This window comes from Nannospalax galili, unplaced genomic scaffold, assembly GCF_000622305.1.
Source record: "Nannospalax galili isolate Female #2095 unplaced genomic scaffold, S.galili_v1.0 scaffold45, whole genome shotgun sequence".
NCBI lineage: Eukaryota > Metazoa > Chordata > Mammalia > Rodentia > Spalacidae > Nannospalax > Nannospalax galili.
Window position 1 is genome coordinate 4,805,730 of NW_008355775.1, and position 25,939 is coordinate 4,831,668.

At 43.2% G+C, this 25,939-nt stretch overlaps 1 protein-coding gene across 1 annotated transcript in view; it reads right to left on the reverse strand.

The window, feature by feature from the left end:
• Nucleotides 1-25,939, reverse strand: part of Msh3 (mutS homolog 3) — a 228,423-nt gene that overhangs the window by 120,968 nt on the left and 81,516 nt on the right. Inside the window, exons 9-10 of the mRNA XM_008853317.3 lie at nt 17,213-17,325; nt 13,955-14,069 (exon numbers count right to left, since the gene is read on the reverse strand). Of these exons, the coding sequence (XP_008851539.1) occupies nt 13,955-14,069; nt 17,213-17,325 (228 nt within the window). The remainder of the gene's footprint in view (nt 1-13,954; nt 14,070-17,212; nt 17,326-25,939) is intronic.

Genomic DNA, 25,939 nt, shown 5'->3' on the forward strand with positions numbered 1-25,939 from the left:
AAAAAAAAAAAAAAAACTTAGGGACTATAAACAGTCCAGTAATGCTATGACAAAGTTAGCATTTTGATAGGTGATCAACCCAAAGAGAGCAAGGTGAGAAATCGTGGGACACTGTCTTCCACTGCTGCTGCTGCTGAGCAGACTGGGGCAGGAGGGCAGCTGCTCAGACATCAAGGGCAAGAACATGGAATGGAAGAGAAGGAGCAATGTTCGGGTTTTGTTTACATCCCCAGGAACAGAACCAAACAATCTTTTATTACTGGCAGAGCATGTGGCAGCATGTTCAAGAAAAGCTATGCAATTAAGCTACAAAAATATGTCAAGACACTTGAGACCATCCAGCTTTTTCTCTAACATGAGACCATAGTGATAAAAACTGTAAAAGCTTTTACCCAACATTCTGATGTGTGCAACAAACATCATTTTCTCTCTAACAGTACACATTAAAGTGGTCAATGTTTAGTGGGTATAAAACAGAGTAGCAAAAGTTATTTTTTTAAGCTCGGTTAAAGAATATTCACACTCCTGTGTTCCTGCAACTACCAAAACATTCAATCAATTTCAATTATCCTTGACAAACTAAATAACATATGCACAATTCCAAGTCACACAAAGAAATACTAATCAATGCATTACTAATATACTAACTCAATTTCCCTCATCAGCCAATCCAAGTGCTTTTTCTGTCAATACCATTGAACAGAATTGGTGGTTTGCTTGCTAGCTAGTTCATTTATTGGTATAGATAGAGTCTCATAATATAGCCCAAGCTAGACTCAGTATGGTGGGCCTCCTGCCTCTGCCTTCCAAGTACTTTGATTACAAACGTACCACCATGCCCTGCCACTGACACATTTTCTACCCCTTTTCCTTCTTTTAAAGACAGCATGTCACTGTGCAGCCCTGGCTAAAGACAGGGTCTCATTATGCTGCCCTGGCTGGCCTGGAACTTGCAATACAGACCAGACTAATCTTGAACATAAGAGATCTGCCTATCTCTGCCTCCCAAGTTCTGGGATTTAAAATGCATGACACCACATCTGGCTAGACAGCTTATTTTTAAGAGAAGAGAAGTAATCCTAGGTCATTAAACTGTGTGGAAGGAAAGCATTAGTGTTTATACCATCAACCCAACAGCACTTTGGCTACAAAGAGGCTTAAGTAAAACTCTAACTTCTCAAGCCATCTGTAGAAACAAGTCCTCACTGGAAGGTAAAATCAGAGCCCAAAGTAGCAGTGCCCACCAGACCTCTTTACTTCTAGAAGATTCCATCAATCAAGGCAAGAGCCCTAGAAAGACAAATAACATATCACATACTGAGAACGTTGCCTAGTAACGGAACACGGTCCACTGGTGGTACAATTTACCTGTGATAGGTCTGCTCTACCCTCCAAAGGATGGTAACCTGTTAATGATTCTCAGAGGGCAACAACTCTAAAACTCATTGATAGCAGACATGTGTGTCCCTTCCTCTCCCTCTTATTGAAGTGATTTTCTTCAGTTACAGAAATGTATGTTCTAACTCTACCCTCCTTAATAGACCTAAGCTCCTTGATGGCAAGGATTACCGATTTATGCCCCATTCATCTCTGTCTGCAGACTATAGCAGAACACAGAGGCTAAACGAATGTCCACCTCCGTCCAAAGGGAAAGCCAGTTTGGGTTTGTTTCCCCTTGAGTCATAAAGCCCCCCAAAAATCTGTGAAACACCCAGGTAGTTATAAAATACAAACCATTATTTACAGGAAGAAGCAATTAGGCAGTGATTGGTTATTGCGGGGGCCTGAGGCCAGGGGCGAGGAAGATGGCGCCTAGAGGAAATGGCCGGGGCATGACCAGACTTGTTTGGCGCCTAGAGGAAACGGCCAGGGCATGACCAGACTTGTTTGGCGCCTAGAGGAAATGGCTGGGGCATGAACAGACTTCTTTGGAAGAATCGCTGGTTGGCTCCCACCATCCTGGCAGCACATGATCACCTCGTGAACGCTATGCTTTGCAATGAAGAAGGGACTACATGCTCAAGCTGACCTTTAAAATGATTGGATGCTTTGCCGGGGAGTGGTTTCCCGCTTATGGTTTTTGCCTTTATAAGATCTGTGATGCCTGCAATAAACGATTTCCTGCTTGACTGGCTCCCTGTTGCGTCTGTCTGTCTTCCAGGGAGGCAGCGGGTAATGGGCGGACAGCTCACCTCCCTATTCCCGGTTCCTGTGTCGGGGCAGGACCCCCGACACCTGGCGCCCAATGTGGGGCCCGAAGACCACTTGAACCCATTGGGGGAGCTGAACGCCGGGGCTACTTGGGTGAGTATCGAGAGAGGTGAGATCCCAAGAGATGGGTAACGCAATGAGCAAGAGTGAGGACCCGGCACTCACGGCGCTGAGACACGTTGAGATCCAGGGGGTTAGAACAGTCTGATTCCTCGTCAAAGAAGGTCTGGGAGGCCACCCTACATCTCATTCCCTGGTTGCCTGCAAGCAATTTATTACAGTGGGCTACCTGGGACTGGCTTGAACAACTGGCTTGCAAGGCAGAGATCAATAGAGGGGAGGAACCACCCTTGGGGTTTTACCCCACTATCTCAGCCCTTAAGTCATGTTTTCAACCCAATCTGACCCCCGGGTATACCGGCCTTTGCCAGGTGGATAAGACTGCAGGGGAAGATCAACAGGTCATGTTTGATGAGGAGAGAGTCCAACGATTGAAAGTGAAACCAAAGTGCATACTATGGAGAGATCTGGAAAGGGGGGGGTGATGAGAATGGGGGAGAAAAAGGGGGGAACCCTGGGCAGTTGGGATGAACATGAGGGAGCAGAGCCCTCCACTCCTATGGGACTGGTCCAGACTTTCCCCGTAAACATCAACCCCAGACCCCAGCGTCTGGCTGCCTAGCACCCATAGGAGGCTAAAGATCTTAAAGAAGGTGGTGTCCAAGGATGGCCCCGGGTCCCCCTGGGTCGACACCCTTCTCCAGGGCTTGGTATATCAATCCTCTACGGCCAAAGACTGGATGGATCTAGCCAAGGCAGTCCTCCCCAGCCCCTTGTTCATTAAATGGGTGGCACTATACCAAGAGGAATGTCGGGTCCAGGCAGAAAATAACTGTGCCGCCAACCCCCCGTCCCTATCACTTTCAGCATGCTGACAGGGACCATGGACGCCTTTGTCACGGGTGCCCAGCAGGCAGTAGTTCCGCCACTGTATATGGAACAGGTCAGGGCCCTTGGCCTCAAGGCCTGGCATAGGTTGGATATGGGCCCTATGGAGCCACCCATATCAGGGATCCATCAAAGCTCAGGGGAGCCATTACATGAGTTTGTAGATAGGGTTGAAAAGAGTCTAAGGAGAAAGTTTCCCTCTGGGCCGCTCAGAGAACAGTTCATAAAAATGCTAGTATGGGACAGTATGAACGCCGACCATAAGGTCGCCTGTGTGGGGTTAAAGGACCATTCCATGAGCAGCTGGATCGTGGCTTCAAAGGACATAGGGACCAAAACAAAGATGACCGAGGCTATGGCCGCCGTCCTCAGGACACAGAGGCTCTAGCTACAGCCTTTAGAGAAGCCCTCACAGGCCTTGGGCCACAGGATAGGCACCCCAGGCTGAGAACAGGAGATGTTTTGGGAGCGGCCAGACTGGGCACCTAAAGAGAGACTGCCCACAAGGGAAAGCCCCTCTCAAGGTGGAGGGGGACAAGCCCAGGGCTCCATGCCCACGCTGCTGCAAGGGGTTTCATTGGAAAAAGGACTGCCGGTCCAGGTATGATGTGGAGGGCAAACCTTTAAACTAGGTTTGGGACAACCCCCAGCCCCATCACCAAAAGGGGGAGGGCGCACAGGCCCTGGAGGGCCCACCACCCACTGGATGGTCCATATCATCCCAGGGCTTCGCCCTAAGATAGACATCTTGATGGGCAGAGGTTCCGGGGCATTATTGACACCGGGGAAGATAGGACCATCCTGAGGAAGGAAGAAGTCCCCAGAAGGTGGCCCCTCGAGCCTGGACCACAGGTGATGGGTGTCAGTGGCACTGTGCCATCATGGGAGCTTAGGAACTGGCTCTGCTGGCAAGACTCAGATGGTACTAAGGGAGAGATCAGACCTTTGGTGGCTGAGGGGCTTTCCTACAACCTCTTCGGGAGAGACCTCCTGGGGGGGGCGGCGGATGTTTTTGTGACCACAGACAATAGGGAGTTTATCAAAGGGCTGCTCTATGATGAGGAAATGAACAGGGTTAGACACCCCCTTGACCGCCTCTCAAACTACAGGGGGGAGGGGTCCGAGTCTCCCCAGGTCCACCCCAAATCCTAGAGGCCGCTGTTCCTCAAGTTCCTGCAATCTGATAGTCCCCAGGGAGCCCGGTTTGGGTGGAACAGTGGCCCTTACCTGAGACAAAGCTCCAGGCTTTGAGGCATATTATACAGGAACAACTTATGCTGAGGCATATCCGCCCCTCCATAAGCCCTTGGAACACCCTTGTTTTTATCATAAAAAAGTCATCTGGCCAATGGAGGATGCTACAGGACCTCCGCAAGGCAATCCCAGAATTACCTTGGGGGGAGTCCCCTTGAGGGGACTGCCCTGGATACCCGCTACCCCGTCAGATCTATTTCTCATAGTTATAGATATCAAAGACTGCTTTTTCTCTATCCACCTACAACCCCAAGATTGCGAGAAGTTCGCCTTCTCTGTGCCTTCCATCAACTTTAGCACACCTGATGAAAGGTACGAATGGACAGTCTTGCCCCAAGGCATGGCCAATAGCCCAGCTTTCCGTCAGAGCTTCTTAAGGGCTCTCTTGAGCCCAACAGAGTCTTTGCCACATGCTACTGTATATGCCTACATAGATGATATAATTTTGGGGGCACCAAATCTCCACCAATTGCAGGAATTATGAGGTCACCCAAAAATACCTCCAGGCGGGAGGGCTTCAAGTGTCCATGGACAAGATACAGACTGTCACCCCCTTTAAGATTCTGGGGACAACACTGTCCATGGAAGGGGTAAGTCCCTTAAAGCCACAACTGACTATTAAACCTAATATGATCCTGACAGAACTTCAAAAACTATTGGGGGAAATCAATTGGCTATGGTCCTGGATGCCCGTCTCTACTGAGACACTGGAGCCCCTGTTCCAATTGTTAGTAGGCAAACAGCCGTCAGAGCTAATCCATTTGAACCCACAACACCTAGACATTTTACATGGGGTCCAGGAGGCCCTGGACCAAGCCCAACTGGCCTGCTATATGCCTGGAAAGGACCTCAAACTATGGGTGCTCCCCGGCGAGGCCCTAATGACAGTCCTCACACAAGGGGGGAAGCCCCTCCAATGGGTGCATACCTCCCTAGGGGGCACTCCACGGGTGTATACACCCATGGACCAGTTGGCTGACCTAATTGAGAAAGGACGGCATATAGCCCTGAGACATTATGGCATTGACCCCCACAAGATTATTATCCCTTATCGGTTAAAGGACTTTGAATGGCTCTGCAGAAACAACAGCCGAATGGCCATAGCCTTGGAGGGCTTTCTGGGAAAGCTGGACTGTCATTATGGCCCTCATAAATAGGTAACCTCCTTTCGCACCCTCCACTGGGGGGGAGGGCTTTCCGGGAAAGCTGGACTGTCATTATGATCCTCAAAAATGGGTAACTTCCTTTCACACCCTCTACTGGAGGGCCCCCAGGCTTTTTGTCGAAAACCCTGTGATGGGGGTGTATAATGTGTTTACTGATGGAGGAATATTCGGAGCTGCTGTAGTAATTTACCCAGGGGTAGGAACAGAACCAAAAACATATGTTCACACTTGTGAGGGCTCTGCTCAATTTAAAGAACTCATGGCCAATGCCCTAGCCTTATCCAAAGTAGATGACCCCATGAACTTGTTCTCTGACAGCCTATATGTAGTAACCTTCTCCTGAGATTATTAAATTCTCATATTTGGCTAGATGACAACCCCATTACCCCCCTAATGATCCAGGTTCAAACACTGTTAACAGAAAGAAGGGCCCCCATTTTCTTACAACACCTTAGGGGCTACCAAGGACTGCCTGGGTTCCTCTCCCAGGGCAATGCAGAGGCAGACAAAATGACTCCTACCCATATCCTATCAGCAGGCCTGGAGAAAGCTCAACAACTGCATAATCATACCCATTTAATTGGCAGGGACTCCACAAGAGGTTCCCTCAAGTCCCTATCAAGGACCTAAGAAAAAGTGTACATACCTGTAAGTCTTGTCAACCCTTTCTACAGGTGCCAACCCTCCAAAGACCAGGGGAAAACCCTAGGGGGCTGAAGCCTAACTCTCTTTGGCAGACAGATGTCACACATTACACTCCTTCTGGAAAACTCAAGTATGTTTTCGTGTCTAATGACACGTTCTCACATGCCTGTTGGGCTACTGCCCATATAGGAGAAAAGCCTCACTTCCTCCAGTGCTTTGCTATGCTGGGATTACCTCAAAGGATTAAAACTGACCATGCTTCATAAGTAAAAGCTTACAGGACTTCTTCTCTTTATGGGGAATCCACCATAACACGGGGATTCCCCTACAACCTCCAGGGCCAAGCTATCATAGAATGTAACCATCAGGACCTAAAGACCCAATTACAAAAAGAAAAAGGGGGAGCAAGCCCCCACCAACAACAAGGTTTGGCCTTATTTACCATTAATATTCTCAATTTTCAAAAAGGTCAATTGGAATCTCGATTCCAAAAACATTGGGGGCGTCAGGAGCAAAGACCAGGGGCACTGGTCAAATGGAAGGATCCAGGAAAGGGACAACGGCGAGGACCCGACCCGCTCCTTACTATGGGCAGGAGGTTTGGATGCATATTTCCCATGGATGAACCCCAACCCATCTGGGTACCTGCAAGGAACCTAAAGATGCATGAATAATCCTGTCCCAAAGGTAACAGCCCTTTGAGGAGGATTTCTATGTCTTACAGGATGGAGTATTTTGGATGGAAGGCTTTGATTGCCGTGCTCGCCACTGCTGCCCTGGCCATCATTATCTTTATCATTACCATCATTATTCAAGATCTGATAGCTAAGTTACAGAACACTCAATAGATGGCTGACCAAAATCTGTCAATAATGGTATTCCTTCTCCAGCTAGCCATTGGTCAGATAAAAGCTGAGGACCTCTGGTCCTTGGTCCCTTCCCCGCCTATACTATTGCCCCTATCGCTTTCTTCCCCAACTTACCCCACCCTCTATTCAACTAATTCTATGCTTGGCTTCCCCACCATGGACCCAGTTCCTTCCTGGGATCCACTCAATGGCTCCTGGCCCCTAAGTGACACTCTATGCTTCACTACCAACAACGCATCCTCATGCATTGGGCTGTTCAACCTGACCACCCAGGATTATGCTGGCGATGCCTCCTCGGGTCACATGCTTAGGCTCCAGGGCCTTTCCCCTACCTTCAACAAAAGTGATACAGCATCGGTCCTCGCAGCACTGGGGGCAAAGGCTGGTACAGGGACGTGGGGGATTGGCACCCCCCCACCTCCATTGTGCCCTACTGTTCTACGACCACCGCTCCCCAGCTGCCCATGCACATGCTCCCTCGCACCCTTTTTCCTCGTGTTCCCCATACCATGGCAGAGATGCCACCCCAAGCCCAACCATGCCACCCCTCCCTTTTGCTGCTTCAGCTGTTCCCCCATTAATCACCCCCTAGTATCTTCGAGACAACTGGCCCCAACCTCTCCCTGTGGTGTTAGGGTCTCCCCTACCAACCGCGAATCAATACTTGGTAACTGGGACCTCTGTGGCCCACACGCCTGCCTGGGTATGAGGCCATTACTGGCACAACAGGGCCTTCAGCTTTCTAACGGCACTTACAAGGTCACCAATCCCAGCAATTGTGCCAAAAACGACATCCAAACAACCACTGATTGCTCAACATCCTGGCCCCCTACACCCCCGTTTGCCTTATTGCTAGACAATGTTACCTCCGACCCTCGGGGACAACTCAACTACTCCGATACCAACACCACCTGTGTCCTGGTGGCCTGCTGGAACCATCCACTCCACATAGTCCTTTTCATGCGTGAACCCGGGGCCCTTTGGGTTCCGGTCACCAATACAACCCACTTCCATGCTGTCACCCTCATAGAGCGAACAGCCTTGTCACAAGCCCCCTGCGTAAAATGAGATTTTGGGATCACTGCCGCTCTCATCTCCGCTATCATCCTTGCATTGGGATCAGCCGCCACCACTACAGTAGCTATTACCCAATCCTCCACTACTGTGGAGACACTCAACGGGGCTGTGTCCAAGACCTCCTCCGTCCTTCACACCCAGTCCCTTATTAATCAGCATCTTCAACAGGCAGTTAATGTGTTACAACAGCAGACTGATCTCTTAAGTGAAGAGCTAGCAATTACCAAAGACATGGCTCTCCTAGCTTGCAACCCTCTCTTTAAGTCACTTTGTCTCACCCCCTATAGAGTTCAAAATATTACTAAAACGCCTACAACTCGCGGACTATATTCACGGCCACTGGGACCAACAATTTCTTAATTATTCCATATTGCTGACCAATCAGATTATTGCTCTAAATTATACCCAGGCGCTGGTCCTATCAATGGACTTATCCTTTTTCAGTAAGGTATGGGAACATGTTTCTAATGCTTGTGCTGGCTTTTGTTCTCCTCAGGTGCCTCTGCTCAATTATCAAAAAACAGAAACGGACGAAGAAAGTTCTGGTCCAACTCGCCCTGGCCACCCAGTCACCCTCAGGCCCCTCCCCAAGACAGGTCCAGGCATGAATGCTTGAGTTAGCCTGAGGACCCAGGTTGTTTTGCCCCCTTATGGGCTAGACCTCCGACATCTAAATGCATGGCTAATCCCAATGATGGGTAAGACACTCCCAGACTGATGAACCTAAGACAGGGGCCATGAGGGCTATCATGGTTACCCAAGGACAGGCAACTTCAGCACCCAAGGAGAGGTGACCTAAGACAGGGAGGCCATAGTGGCGGAGGGGAAGGGGGATGATGCTCCCCGTCCCCGGGGCTATCCTTGAGGAACCTCACTTTTAAAACAAGACAGGGGGAGAGATGCGGGGGCCTGAGGCCAGGGGTGAGGCAAGATGGCGCCTAGAGGAAACGTCCCGGGCATGACCAGACTTGTTTGGAAGAATTGCCATCCTGGCAGCATGTGATCACCTTGTGAACGCTATGCTCTGCAATGAATAAGGGACTGCATGCTCAAGTTGACCTTTAAAATGATTGGACGCTCTGCCAGGGAGGGGTTTCCCCGCTTGTGGTTTTTGCCTTTATAAGCTCTGTGACGCCTGCAATAAACAAGTTCCTGCTTGACTGGCTCCCTGTCCATCTGACTGTCTCCCAGGGAGGCCGCGGGTAACAGTGGACAGCTCACCTCCCTTTCCCCAGCTCCTGTGTCGGGGCAGGACCCCCGACAGGTTATATAGCTGACAGGTGTTCACATAAATTCTTGATTAAATCCAAGTTAGAAGGGCTGGCAGCCTGGACTCTGGCTTGGAATCTAACCAGTTCCTTATGTGGTTAGAAATGACGGTTTTGCACTTTCATTCCAGACAGGTTTAACTAACTACACCCCACCAATGATTAGTTAACATGTGAGTGCCCTAAGACAAAATAGACCCTAGATAAGGTGTTTAGTTGCTATCTCAGTCATTTGGATTGCTATAACAAAGTACTTTAGCCTGGGAAATTTATAAACAACAGAAATTTACTGCTTACAATTGTAGGAGCCTGAAAGTACAAAATGAAGGATTCGACAAATCTGGAGTCTGCAAGGGCCTGTTCCTCATAGATAGTGCCTTGGGTGGGTCCACGGGCCTCTTTTATAAGGGTGCTAAATGGCCTAATCACCTCCTGAGAGCCCCACCTTCACTACCATCACCCCAGTGACTGATAACATGAATCTGAGGTTGTGTAGTGGGCATGAGAATGACCATGAAAGCAGCTATAATCCAGCATCTCAGAGGGCTTCTACCAACACAAAGCCACCAAGAGACGATTCTGCACTGATGGAAAAAGTAGCACAGATGTGACGATGACCCAGAAATGCTCTGCTGGTGCTCACACCCCCATGAACAGGGGATAATAATCCTGAGCCTGAAGTCCCTTTCCTGGGGATGATGCTTTAGGCCTAAGCTTCTAGAATCATACTTTGGCCCCCCAGTTATCTGAAGGTTGTGTTCCTTAACCCTAGCAGAGAAACCTAAACCCTGCTCCTTCCATGCAGACACATAAGGCAACTGCTTAAGCAAAGTACTGCCAACAAGTAGACAAAAAAAAAGAGAAAACTGGAATTTCATGGAGCTAAAGTTATCAGCCTTTCTGAGTGCCTGCCTGCCAAAAAGTATCTAAACACATAGCAGAATTCCATTTGGATCAATATACTATCTTGAACGGAGGGGAGTAGGAAGGAGGCCTCGAGGCTTCACCTACATATACTTACTGGAGGCTTTCAACACCCACAGTATGAAAAGAAAACCAGCAGCTGAGCAACCAAATCAGCTTACATCAGCCCGCAATCCAACATCTTCATAGAGAAAAAACAAGGGTGGGTTTAAATTAATTAATTTTTACTTTATGTGTATGAGTGTTTTGCCTGCATGGATGCAATACATGCAGAGGCCAGAAGAGGGCGTCAGATTCCCTGGAACTGGAGTTATAGAATGTTGTAGCCACCATGTGGGTTCTGGGAACAGGACCTAGGCCCTCTGAAGAGCAGCTGGTGGTCTTAATGGCTGAGCCATCTCTCCTCGCACAAGGGCTTTTAAAATTAAAGTATTAATGTGCTATGTTCATGGGGTTTTGTTCGTTTGTTTGGCTGGTCATGGTTTTGTTACTGCTATTATTATTTTTCTTTTTGTCATAATTGAACAAGAAACCCAAATTTCAAATTGGATGCAATAAGGAGGAGTTCCTTTAAGCTGACATCTCCACTGGCTTCAATGAGATAGCAACTACTGCACAATCTTCAACTCAACTGGTTCCTGTGGAAATTATTAAGCAGCTTTAAGGACTAACTATGCTTTGGGAATTTCCCAAATGTTAGGTTGGTAAATACTTTGGAGCTCAACTTGGACTTTTCCAAACACAACAGAAAGTTCCTTCTTGCCACTGCATTTCCAGGAGGAATTCTATACATCTGAACTAAGAGTCTGTTTATCTGCCAACACCCTCCAGAACTCAACAGTATGTGGTATATGATTACTGGTCTAAAATATTCAAGCAATTCTGAATTATTTATACTTGTGGAAGATGCCAAAGGTTATGCGCTTTGACATGAACCTCATAAACAATGTCCAGCCAGAATTCATGCTGTGTGAATTTGAATAGAAATCTTGTAGCTAAATGGGAAAACACTTGGTTAGTATTTCAGTACCAAAAATACACAGGATGCCTTCCTTCCTCAAGTGTCATACTGGGAGGAAAATAATTTAAGAGACTCTAACTCTCCTACCTTACTTTCTGAAAAATGCCAAACAAATCTTTCTGAAAAGCCCTTACCTAAATAAATCAACCAATTATTATTTTAAAGTAGAAAGGAAGACCAAGACACTCTACCATGTCACGTACAAAGTCTATAGCAGATCTGTGTAGTTTTCAGAGTTCATAAATTATAATTTATCTAACTTTGTGGCAGTTAATTTATGAATAAGTTGCATTATAAAACTTTAATTTTATTGTACTTTCACTTCAAAATTAAGTGGATTTAAAATTAAGCAAAAAATTAAGTTTGCATTCCTCAATGCTGCCGGTAAGTCTACTAGAGGGGGAAATAAAGGTAGATATCCAACCCCAAAGACTCCTACCAAAGTCAATGACTTGTCAGGAAGACGTGGAACTCAACATACAGTTGCACTAACAGCTATAATTATAGTGAAATATTACAAAGCTACCCAGATAAGGGAAAAGAAACAGGAGGCAAGGTCCCCGGGAAAGCAAGGGCAAGCATCCCAGTGTCCTCTCAGATGTGCTGGCTTCCCTAGCAATGAATTGTAACAACATGTGTTAGACTCATCCACCCAGAAGCTTTTGAGGTCCTCAGCTCTCAGGCTTGTTATTAGAGGCTGGTCAGTCACAGAGCCACTCTTTCCCTTCCGTGTAGGAAAATCCCAGCTCCCTAAAGAAAGCTGGTATTCACCACAAATGACTGCACAGTTTAGACACAGGTCCTCTCATCCAGGACTAGTATACAAACATTCCCATTCTAAGTCCTGCCTCTAGTCAAGTGCCAAGGTCACAGCCAGCCCATCCTAAGGAATCCAGCTATGTTGACTAGTTGGAGTACCCCTTGTTCTGACTTCAGCTTCTCTAAAAACCTAAGCACTGTACTGACCACCATGCTCCTCTTGGTGAATCTGCTGATATTCTAAATTATTAATTTGTCTTAAATTCTCCCACCTCATTTCAAGGCTTTCCTATTTCTTTAAGTTCTTTCACATCCAGTACAATTTTCCTACTGTCTTGGCTCATTTTAAAACAGGTTTCAGTCTTCTTTCATTTCTGCCTTTCTGGTAGGTATGTTGGGCACAATGATGAAAGTAACTACTACCCATACACAGAATAATACAAAATACAGATTAAAAAGTAAGCCCATTACAACTCCACTCTTCCATGTCCTCTGCAATTTGTTGTCTTCTTTCCTTCTCCACTGGAATACGCCACTGCTCTGAACCTGCCCATTATCACTATGCATCTTTGTACCTCCCCTGTGTGTGCTCTGTTCAGATGCTTCTAACTTCATACAATGGGATGTGCTATTTTCACCTATTTTATTTTGGCTCAATATATTGTTTCCAAAGAAGTGATAGCCTGTTTTATTGAAAAACCACATAGGAAAACACACACCAAAACCATTACAGTAAGATTCCTAAGGAACCTGCTTTTCTTCCACTCTCCCCAGTAACCTTGAACCAGCACAACTTTGTTACCCATCTCAGATGTTGCCATTTTATGGAGCTAGCTCCTATCAGCCCAACCACCTATGGAGAACAAGAAGGATCCTACTTATCCAGGAACTACAGATCAGGATGATTCTTGACACAGCCAAAAGACAAGCTGGTGAAGGTGGAACATAGAAAGGCGCAAAAATTACACCACTGTCTTCTTTTACTCATCAGTCATTAACCTGGCATATTCTTAGACTGTCAATTATCAGGTCTGAAATTTATGAAGTCTACAAAGTTAATTATGCTTATGAAAAGCCATCTATGTTACTAGCTGGCCCCTTTATCCCAGCTTTCTGATCTATAAAATAACTGAAACCAAGGATAAGAACAAATAAAATGTGAAGCTTTTTTTTCCTCTTTCACATGTCATTTGTGTATCTGGTGTGCATGTATGTAGCATGTTCCCATGTGTGGATGCACTTGTGTATGGGTGAGTGTATATATGCATGTGGAGGCCCAAGGTTGAAGGTGGGAATCTTCCTCAAGTCTTCTTTCACTATATTCTTTGAGGCAGAGTCTCTCAATCAAACCCAGAGTTCACAGACATAGCTAGTCTTGCTAACTAGCTTGCCCTGAGGATCCCCAGTCTCTGCCTTCCAAAGCTGAATTTACAAGCAGCTTTGCATTCATACAAGTTCTAAGGATCTGAACCCTGGTCCTATTGCTCTCACAGGAAGTGCTTTAGCCCCTGAGCCATCTCCCCCTACCCCTACCCCACGCTGAAAACAATGAAATTTTATGAATTCTTTTTAATACTATCTTAATCTGGTTAGAAGCAGCAAGGTTCTACAGTGAATACTGTATATCAAATAGTGATAACATGAAAACAATTCGACAGAATTCTATTAATATTCATTACTCTTCAGCAACAATATGGAGCACTTCATTCCCGTACCCTCCTAAGCATTCTATCAATAACAAGCAAGCTGCTGTGCACATGACATCTGAACGTCTGACTGTGATGCTCCTCCATCTTTTTGAGACATACTTACTCAGGTTTGGACAGAGTCTTTTCCAGGTTAAATTCCTTGAGGTATCTTATTATGGCAGCCAAGGAGCAGATTACAGGTTTCTCCAAGTTAATGACACCAGAGAAACTCTGAGAGCCTAAAACAGAATATATATCCTCAATATTATTACTATTAATAAAAGTACAGTAAGTACTTTTATTAACAATAATTTATATCACATATTCAAAACTTGCACTTTGGAACTAAAGTGTTATACAAATAACTTATGGCATGGGAAAGAAAGGTATTTTTCAGTAAAATGAATCTTTATTGGAAAATAACATTTCTTTCAAAACAGAAAAATGCTCAAATTCTTTTACCATAAATACTTCAAACTATATGTCAAGGATGTGTGTGTAAGAAAATAAATTGGCAAATCTTTTTAAATAGTAAAAAAAAAAAATCACAATCTAAATAAACATCCACATGGTAACAGTTAAATAAATTCTGGCACGTCTGGATTATTATGTACCTTACTTTAAAGGTACTACTGAGAGCAACCTGAACTAACATAGAAGGCTGTCTACAGCACACTGCAAAGGCCACAGGCAGTGGAGAGTATAACAGCATTCCATCTGGATACCTTGTACCCATGAGATTTTTTACGTGCGGAGGAGGGGGTGTTGAGAGAGGGTCATATTGTGTAGCCCTAGTCTGGAACACACTATGTAGACCAGTCTGGCCTTGAACTCACAGAATTCCACTTGCCTCTGCCTCCCAAGTGCTGGGATCAAAGGTAGGTATCACCATCCCTGGCCCTATGGGGTACTCTTAAAGCAACATAAGAAATTGTTTTTTAAATGAGATCATTAGACTACTTCCCTTGAAAAATTGAGTCAACTCACCAAGAGCAGTTGTCAAAGTCCTTAAGCACAACGAGCCAGGCCTTCCATGATCCATCCATCTTCTACCTCCTCTTTCCTGCTAAACTCATCTCCTAATCTCCCCTCAGTTACTCTGTTCCAGTGTGCAGACTCCTGCTGTTCCATATAACCATGCCAGTACCCCTCAAATAAGGCATTTTGTATTTAACTTTGCCTCTGCCTGAAATACTATTCTTGTACATGCCTAGATAGCTCTTCCTCTTAATTTTTCCTTCTCTGTTCATATTTCTGTTTAAGTGTTGCATTTTCAGCAAAGCTTTCCTATGCTGTCCTATTTTAAAGTTCAACACCATCTTCTCTGCTTATTTCCTCCTTAACCTTTATTACCTCTTAACACACTAACTAGGAATATTATGTAGATACAGGTAGGCTTGTTCATAAGACTTCTTAAGGGTAATGCCAAACTGTTAGTGATTACCCCTTGGACAGACAAGGGAAAGGGCAGGGAAAAACCGGAGGGCAGAAACTTCTCCATTTTTCTTTATACACAACTATGCTGTTTGAAGCTTTTCTTTTTCGGTTTTTTTTTTTTTTTTTTAAACAGTAAGCACTTAGCACTTAACTACTTTTAGAAAAGGATCACAAAATGCACTTTGGATATCAGTATTACGAAATACTTTAGAAATAAAGTATACCTGTTTATAAAATTAGCGTGTAAATACCTAGGACCTTCTCCTTCTACTGAGAATTGACTTAGTGTTCTAGTTTTGTTTCCCTGGAAAACTGGTAAAAATGGAGTGCCACTGTGTTAGGAGTTGTCCTGTCTATGGTAAAAATGCTCTGAAGTCAATGGGTTACATCTGGCTTGGGAAGAAGTATAAATACTCAAATCCAGAGTGTTGGCCTTCCCTGAGTGCACTGACTTATCTAATGTGTTCTTTACAGAAACTTGAGCAAAAGATTGCTGAAGGCATGGAACTTCTAAGCCAGGGCAACTCATACCCACCAGATGAGCCTGCTTCCCTCACATATCAGTTGTCACCTGGAGAAGGAGGAAACTTAAGCTCCAGTGGTGATATGGACTTCTGTAAAGGGTGCTATGAGCACAACTCACACTGAGAGGCCTGCAGTCAGGTGGTTTTCCATTCAAAAACCTTTAACTGAATCTGAGGCCCAAAATGGATCATGGTGTCTTATGATGCAGTCTTGTACTTATCTGGACCAAGATAAACCTTTAATATTATTTCATACTGGAGTCAGAAGTGGGATATGGCCTCAGAGATGGATTAAATCTGGACAAAATATCATGTGATTTAAAAGGGTATGCAGGGGATGGAGAGATGGCCTGACAGATAAGAACACTGGTTGCTTTGGCAGAGGACCAGGGTTCAGTTTCCAGTACCTACATGGCAGCTAACAACCATCTGTAACTCCAGGTCCAGGAGATTCAACATCCTCCTCGGGCATTGTATGACTTGGGTGCCCTTACATACATGCAGGTAATACACTCATACACATAAAATAAATAATAAATAAAATATTTTTTAAGAAAATAAAGGGGTATGCAAGCAGACACTGAAGACTAGGTGAGGGGAATAATACAATACTGAGGCTTAAGTAGGGGCTACAGAACGGACTAATGATGAAGGCTCCATAGCATGTGGCAAGGACAAATTTCCTCCCTATGGGGTATAATGAGGACTAGAGAGAGGACAAGTTTGTATCAAGAGAAAAAAATGTCTACTCACCTTATCATGCTTAAAATAGATGCCAACATAAGCTAGATTGGCAGGTACATGGGATACAAGCAAAATCAGGCACTAATACCTGACAGAAAATGTGAATGAAACAAAAGATGGTTACCTAACATGTTAGGTCCTCTCACTGATGTTCTGGTACTTTAAATCTGGTAAACAACCTTTCAAAATGCTAGCCTTCACCAAAATATTTATCAAATATTCTGTAAAGCAATGATAGTGATGAGATATCTTTAAAGATGAAGATGAAGAAAAGTTGGTCAACAACTCCTTTCACTCAAGTGAATCTGCATCTAAATGATCAGGTGACTAAATGGTCACAAATGAAACAGAAAACATTACAGAGGTGTTTGTTGTTATTGGGTTGGTTTTGTTTAGTTTTCTTCTGTTGAGACGAAGCCTTACCCACAAGCCTAGGGCAGGCTAGACTGGAGGTCCTGCTGCTTCAGGCTCCTTAGTGCTGGGTTATAACAGGCACATGCCACCAGGCCCAGCTGTAGTGGTGTTCTAGATGAGCCCTGAACAGGGAGCTCTTCCCCTGGCTACTCACTCTAGTGGCTTCCTACATGGCACTAAACTAAAAGTCACGCTCACACCTTTATGCCATCTGAAATCAGTGTAATTTGAGGACATATGGCTAATATGAACAAAATACTTACCTTTGCTGTCAACTACCTCATTGGCATAAAATTCTGTAACTGCCTGGAAAGCATGACTGAATTCAAAATACACATTATCCATTCTTTCTACTCGAATTCTGTCATCTCGCATACTGAAAAGAAAAAACAAAAATTTCAAAGAATTATCCATTAACTTGAATTATCTACATTAAGATGCCAGTTTAAGCAACAATAGCAGCAAAAAAAAAAAAAAAAAAAAAAAAAAAGGCAGATTTGTTCCTTATTGTCTCCCATGATGGGATCAGGGGCTGAGGATAAGACTTCAAGTTTCTCTGAAAAAGGCTCTCATTTTATAAAACACTATAATTGTTACTTATATCTACTGGCATTTTTATATCACCTAGCACAATGTAACTACTTTATATTTATTAACAAAAAGAATTCTGTGAAATTAGAATCAAATGAACTATAAATTTCAAGGGAGAAAAATTAAAAAGCATTTTAATTTGATTACATCATTTGTTTCAAGATTCTAGCAAATAGAACAAAACATAGTTCATTCTCTGAGGGGCATCTCTGTGGGGCTGGCTTTCTGCTGAGTTCAGTTCTAACATAGTCACAAATATATAGCAAACTCTCTGAGGTCAGTTCTCATGCTCTGTAATCTTTTGAAAATAGAAGTAAGGAGCTGGAGAGATGGATCAGTTCTTAAGAGCTCTTGTAGAAGACCCCAGTTCAGTGCCCAGGACCCATATCAGGTGACTCACAACCCCCTATTACACTAGTTCCAGAGGATCCAATGCCCTGGTTCTGGATTCTATAGGTGCCTGCATGCATGGGGCACACAGACAAGCAGGCACACACACATACACATAAAAAAAAATTCTTAAAATATGAATAAAAGTCTGCAAAAACACAAACAAAATCCCATTACCCATGTTGGACAATGTGTTTTTATTTTTTTATATTCTTAACTCCACATTCCCTCTGCTCTTCCTTCCTTCTCACCTTATTCAACGTCTGTTATCAGCAATAACAGCCTAGAATGAATCCTTCTGTGTTTTTACTATTCATCTGCTCAGATACAAGCATATATATATGTATGCTTACATGGTATTTTCTTCACTGTATTATTTTTATACTTTATTATTTTAAAACTGTATGTCCATGAGTATATTGCCTGCATGTGTGTAAGTGAACCCATGTCATGAAATGCCTGTGGAGGTCACAAGACGGCACCTTATCTCCTAGAACTGGAATCATGGATGGTTGTTAGCTACCATGTGAGTGCTGGAAACTGAACCCGGGTCCTCTGCAAGAGCAGGCAGTGCTCTTAACCACTGAGCCATCTCTCCAGCCTCACTGTATTATTTATTAAAATGAGATGTCTTGATTCCTATTTTCTGACATCTTGTTATCATAAGTAATATTTCTTTAAAATCTCCTCATACAGTGAATATTCATTCTTTTGAAATGGCAGGGAAATGTGTCAAATGTACATAAGTGTTGCAATTTATTCAACCATTTCCTCATTGCTTGATAGTCACTCACTGCTAACAGTTCATTACATGTTACTTTCAGACATTTTTATTTAAAAATAACAGAAAGCTAGGTCAGGCTACGTGGTACATAGCCCTCCTTAATTATATTTGTATGCCACTTTCGTATATAAATACCATCTTGAATTTGATAGGCTTTTTTGCTTTACCACACATTGTATTATTTTACGCTTTTAATTTTATTAATGGTTCTTTGTTAAACCTCTGCAATTTGCTTTGGGACTCAGTATTATTTTTCTAAGACTTACATAGGAGTACTTTATTTCATTTTAAATGGGTCAAAGTATTCCATTATTCTTGCATGGTCTTCTAAAATGGAACCTTGCTTTTCAAATTTAATTTATATATACACATAATATTTTAAAAACCAAATTTTCAGTTCATCTTTTCCAGTTTCACAACAACTTTACTGGGATTCTGACTGGATTGGATATGTAATGAACCAATTTAGAAAGAAATGTTATCTTCAATCCCTCAGACCCACAGACCTCTCTCTCCTGGGTAAGTCAATCACACCCTCCGCCTTGACCCCCCCCCAGGCTCATTCACCCTCCCATAACCAACCCCCCACCCCCCTCACCCCCACATCTCTCCTCCTAGCCTGGGTCCTGTCCCATTCCTTGTCTTGGCGCCCCAGACACCTGGGGAACCACCACTGTTTGCTGATCCTTTGCATCCAGACCAACTCAGTTCCTCCTCAGGTCCCCAGGAACACTGCTTCTGGGCCTGGCCCCACCCTCACCTCCCTCTGCTTTCCTGGGCCTGCACCACCTGCAGGCCTCTCTCCACAGGCCTCCGTCTCCTGGGTAGGTTTGCCCCAAGCCTTGTTCACTCTCCCATCTCCGCCTCCTCCAGTCAATCCTCCAAGCCTGGGTCCTGTCCCATTCCTTGTCTTGGTGACCCAGACACGAGGAAGGAACCAACAATGCTGCCTGATCCTTTGCATCCAGACCAGCACAATTTCTTCAAGGTCCCCAGGGGCTCTCTGGGCCTGGCCCCACCCTCACCTCCTTCTGCTTCCCTGGGTCTGCACAACCCACCAGCCTCTTTTCCTGTACACCAGGGCTGACCTTTCTTCTTACTGGTTCTTTGCATCCAGACCAACCTAGTTGCTCAGTGCAGTCCCCAGGGGCCCTTGTGGCTGCTTCCCCTCCCTATATTCCTTTGTATCACTGGGTGGGACATCCACAAGCTGCCCTAGACCAGCATCTTTCCTAGGCAGGGCTCCCAGGACAGTCCAACCCCCAAATTCCTGAGGCCAAAATTGTTCCTGTAGGAGAAAGCCTGAGAGCATCTGATCGTCATCTGACTTGGACCTCTGTGGGAACTCATGAAGACAAAAGCATTCTGGCCACTCCAATATAAAATCAAAAGAGAGAACTGGAAGCTTAGAGGAACCAGCTTTTCACACTCAAAAAGTAAATCACAAAGACACATAAAGTTCACAAAAAGAAGCAGACCTAAACTTGAAGCCTTGAGTCTCACACAAGAATCAGAAACTACAAAAGAAATTCACATGTCAAAATCACAGAGAAAAATTAATAACATGAAAAACCAAAATAACATATCCCCACCAAATACCAATAGTCCTCTAGAGGAGTACAGTGAGAACCCCCTAGAGATAATGCAGGACATGAAACTCAAAAGAACAATTATAAACATGATAAAAGAATTCAGTGAATCTAAAGAACACACAAACAAAGATATCAAAGAACTGAAGGAAGATAGGGATAAACTTCTGAATGAATTCAGAAAAGAGTTAGAAATATTGAAGAATACTAACGCTGAAATGAAGAAGGAAATGAAAGACTCAGTAAGCCAATTAGAAACAAGAGGAGAAAGCCTCACCAATAGGATGAATGAAATGGAAAAGAGAATATCAAGACTGGAAGACAAAGTAGACGAACTAGACCACTCAAGCAAAGAAATACGGAATATGGAATATGCAGGAACTGTGAGACAACATAAAAAGACCAAACTTACGAATGATAGGCATAGGGGAAGGAGAAGAATCCCAAGGTAATGGCATGGACCAGATCTTCAACAGAATCGTGGAAGAAAATTTCCCAAAATTAAAGAAAGACATGCCCATACAAATACAAGAAGCATATAGAACACCAAACAGACAGGACCAGAAAAGAAACTCTCCATGGCACATCATAGTAAAAACACTAAACATACATAACAAAGAGACAATAATGAAAGCTGCAAAAGAGACACAAGTCACATATAAAGGAAAACCCATTAGGACTACAGCTGAGTTTTCAGTGCAAACTGAAAGCCAGAAGAGGCTGGACCAAAGTATTCCCACTTTTAAATGACCACAGATGCCAACCCAGATTACTATACCCAGCCAAAATGTCTATTATAGTAGAAGGTGAAAGAAAAATCTTCCATGACATAAATAGGCTGAAGGAATTCATGTCCACAAAACCAGCCCTTCAGAGAGTTCTGGAAGCAATATAAAGAGCTGAAGAAAGGAACGACTATACCCAAAGGGTTGTGAAAAGAAATTCAATGAAGGTATAACTGTGGAAAAGTACAGCTATATCAAGAATGTAAACAGAAATAAAAATGACAGGATTCAATACTCATCTTTCATTAATAACTTTAAATATCAAAAGAATGAACTCCCCAGTCAAAAGGCACAGACTAGGTGACTGGATTAAGAAACAAAACCCATCTTTTTGTTGTCTGCAAGAAAAACATCTCACTTTCAAGGACAGACACTATCTTAAAGAGAAAGGCTAGAAAAAAATACACCAAGCAAATGGTACTAAGAAAAAAGCAGGTATAGAAATTCTAATATCTGACAAAACAGACTTTAAATTAAAACTAATCAAAAGAGATATGGAGGGTCACTTCATTCTGATCAAAGGAAAAATAAATCAAGAAGATACTACAATCATGAACATATATTCACCAAACTCTGGTGTACCCAACTTCATAAAAACAATACTACAGGACTTTAAGACCCAGATTAATCCCAACTCATTAATAGTAGGGGACTTCAATACCCCATTGTCTCCATTAGATAGGTCAACAGGGCAGAGAGTTAACAGAGAGACATCTGAATTAAACAATACCATATATCAAATGGACTTAACAGACATCTACCGAGTATTCCACCCAAGCACCAAAGGACATACTTTCTACTCAGGACCCCATGGAACCTTCTCCAAAATCGATCATATACTGGGGCACAAAACAAACCTCAACAAATACAGAAAGAATGAAATAATTCCATGCATTCTATCAGACCACAATGCAATAAAGCTTATAATCAACACCGGAAGAAGCCCTAATCACCAAATGAATACATGGAGATTAAAACAACACACTCCTGAATGATGAATGGGTCAAAAGAGAAATTAACAAAGAAACAAAAGTATTCCTCGAACTAAATGAAAAGGACAATACAACACAACAAACCCTGTGGGACACGCTGAAAGCTGTCCTTAGAGGGAATTTTATACCTCTAAGTGCCTACATCAAAAAATCGGGAAGAACACAAATAAATGACTTAACATTGCAACTCCACATATTCGAAAAGCAACAGCAAACGAAACGCAAACCCAGCACACAAGAAGAAGTAACAAAAATCAGGGCAGAAATTAATCAAATTGAAACAAAGAAAACAATACAAAGAATCAACAATTCTAAGAGCTGGTTCTTTGAAAAGATAAACAAGATTGACAGACTGCTACCCCAGTTAACCAAAAGGAAGAAAGAGATGCTCCAAATCAACAAAATCAGAGATGAAAGGGGAAACATCACAACCACCTGATTTCTGACAAAGGGATCAAAATTACACATTGAGAAAAGATACCATGTTCAAGAAAAGATGCTGGTCAAACAGAATAGATACATGAAACTAGATCCCATAACACATAAGGAATTTGAAACAGCTATACAAAACCTGTGGACTAAAAAAAGTCCAGGACCAGATGGATTTATAACAGAATTCTATTAGACATTTAAAGATCTACATGTAATGCTACTTAATTTATTCAAAAAGATAGAAATGGAGGGAGAACTTCCAAATTCCTTCTATGAAGCCAGCACCACTCTAATACCAAAGCCAGGTAAAGATACTACCAAGAAAGAAAACTATAGACCCATATCCTTAATGAACATTGAAGCAAAAATTCTCAACAAGATACTTGTAAACTGCATACAGACACACATCAAAAAGATCATCCACCATGATCAAGTTGGCTTTATCCCAGAGATGCTGGGATGGTTCAATATACATTAAGTCAATAAATGTCATAAATCATAAAAATGGGCTCAAAGACAAGAACCACATGGTCACCTCAATAGATGCAGAGAAAGCCTTTGACAAAAATCAACATGCATTTATGTTCAATGTCCTAGAAAGAACTGGACTGGAGGGAACATATCTCAACATAATTAAAGCCATATATAACAAACCCATAGCCAAAATCATTGTAAATGGAGAAAAACTATAAGCACTTCCATTGAAATCAGGAACCAGACAAAGCTGCCCGCTATCCCCACCTCTCTTTTTTTAACCAATTACAAGCAATCAGAGAAAGAGCACATGTCCCCTTCACAATAGCTGCAAAAAAAAAAAAAAAAAATCTCAGAATAAACCTGACCAAACACATTAAAGAGCTCTACAATGAAAATTTTAAATCTTTAAAGAAAGAGATCGAGGAAGACATCAGAAGATGGAAGGACCTCCCATGCTCATGGATTGGAAGAATTAATATTGTTAAAATGACCATCCTACCAAAAGTCATTTATAGATTCAAAGCAATGCCAATCAAAATCCCCGTGACAGTTTTCACAGAATTGGAAAAAAACATCCTAAGATTCATACCGAAGCACAAAAGACCTCAGATAGCTGAAACTACCCTGAGCACTAAGAGCAATGCCGGGGGATTACTATACCAGACGTTAAGCTGTACTACAGAGCTATAGTCATAAAAACAACATGGTACTGGCACAAAAATAGACCCATAGATCAATGGGGTCTATTGACCCAAATATGACTAAATGCAATTACAGCCATCTGATATTTGACAAAGGGGCCAAGAATATTCACTGGAGGAAAGACAGCATGTTCAGCAAAAGGTGCTGGCAAAACTGGATCTCCACTTGTAGAAGAATGAAACTAAACCCCTATCTTTCACCCTGCATAAAAGTCAATTACAAATGGATCGAAGACCTCAATGTAAAGCCTGAAACTCTGAAACTGTTCGAAGAAAACACTGGGAAAAACAAGACAGGTGTAGGTGTACAAGATACAGGTGTAGGAAAGGATTTTCTAAACTGGACATCAATTGCCCAGGAAACAAGGGAAAGAATTAACAAATGGGACCTCATTAAACTAAAACAGATTCTGTATATCAAAGGAGGCAACCAGGGAAGTTGGGAACAGAAAACCCACAGAATGGGAGAAAATCTTCACCAGAGACACATCTGACAGAGATTTAATATCCAGAATATATAACAAACTCAAAAAACAGAGAATCAAGACAAGAAGCAACCCAATTAAAAGATGGGCTAAGGAGCTGAACAGAGAGTTCTCAAAAGAAGAAGTAAAGATGGCTAGGAATCATCTTAAAAGATGTTCAACATCACTAATAATTAGGGAAACGCAAATTAAAACCACTTTAAGATTTCATCCTACCCTAGTCAGACTGACTAAGATCAAGAGAACAAATGATACCAAATGCTAGAGAGGATATGGGGAAAGAGGAACACTCATCCACTGCTGGTGGGGCTGCAAACTTTTTCAACCGCTATGGAAAGCAGTGTGGAGAACTCTTAAAAACTACAAATGAACCTATCATTTGACCCAGTTATACCACTCTTTGGCATATACCCAAAGAACTCATCCTATTGCAGAGACACTTGTCCATCCATGTTTGTTGCTGCTCTTTTCACAATAACTAAGAGATGGAAGTAACCTAAGTGTTCCTCAAATGTCATGTGGATAATGAAAATGTGGCTCATTTATACGATGGAGTTTTACTCAGCAGTAAAGAAAGATGAAATCATGAAATTTGCAGGTAAATGGATGGAACTAGAAACTGTTATACTAAGTGAAGTAACACAGACTCAGAAAAAAAATCGACATATGTTCTCCCTCATATGTGGATCCTAGAACCAGACCCTGATAAGTATGTATCCAGATATAACTACAGGAACCAGGATAATGGAAAGGAACCAGGGAGGTAAAGGCAAAGAAAGAACCTGAAAGAGAAGAATAGTAGGAAACAGACCTTAATATGGGAGATATGGATAAAAACTGGGTTAGTTTAAGGGGGAGGGAAGGGTATACAAGGAACCTAGGGGATAAAGGGAAAGAAGGAGCTCAAGAGAGGTGGAACTGTAGGAGAAGGGTATTATTAAGGGAGAAAGGGGGAAAATGGGGGCACCTTAATTAGGGAAACCATGATGGAGGGGTGAGACAGTGCGAGAGGTAAATAATGCCTAGCTAGTTTTGAAAACCAGAGGAAACCATATTACTCCTACAACCTACTGACAAATTATACATAGCAGATCAAGAAATATGTCTAGGTAAAGTTTATATGAGAACAATTTTTCTTTGCCCAAGTTTTATCTACATAACACACAGTAATTAAAAGTACCAGACTGGTGGAACTAACCTTCTTGGATGTTTAATAGACATACTTTGAGGCTCAGAGGGACATAAAGAACAGTTTTTGCTCCTTGCCCTCCTAGGTCGACTAGTTCCAGGGGACTATGAGCATGTCTCAAAATGTCCTGCAATTGTGGTGGATCACCTGTTATCTTCATGGGAATGCTCACTGTTAAAGGTGGTCTTCTCGATTTACATGTTTCATACCTGTTCTAGTTTGCTTCCTGATGCTGTGATAAACACTATGACCAAAACCAACTCAGAGAGGAAAGAGTTTATTTGGCTTACACTTCTGTATGACAGTTCTTTATTGAGGGAAGTCAGAGCAGAAACTTGAGGCAGGAACATGGCAACAGGAACTAAAGCAGAGACCATGGGGAAACGCTGCTCACCAGCTTGCTTCCACTCGCTTGCTCAGAAACCTTTCTTACAAAGCCCAACCCAACCTAAGGAACTTTTGGCGATTGATGTTGCTGGGAGGAGGAGAGACAGTTTTTTTCAAGGATGGGACTCTTGGTAGTTTAAACAGATTACAGTGGATGGAACCGCACTGAAGGACATTTGGTGACACAA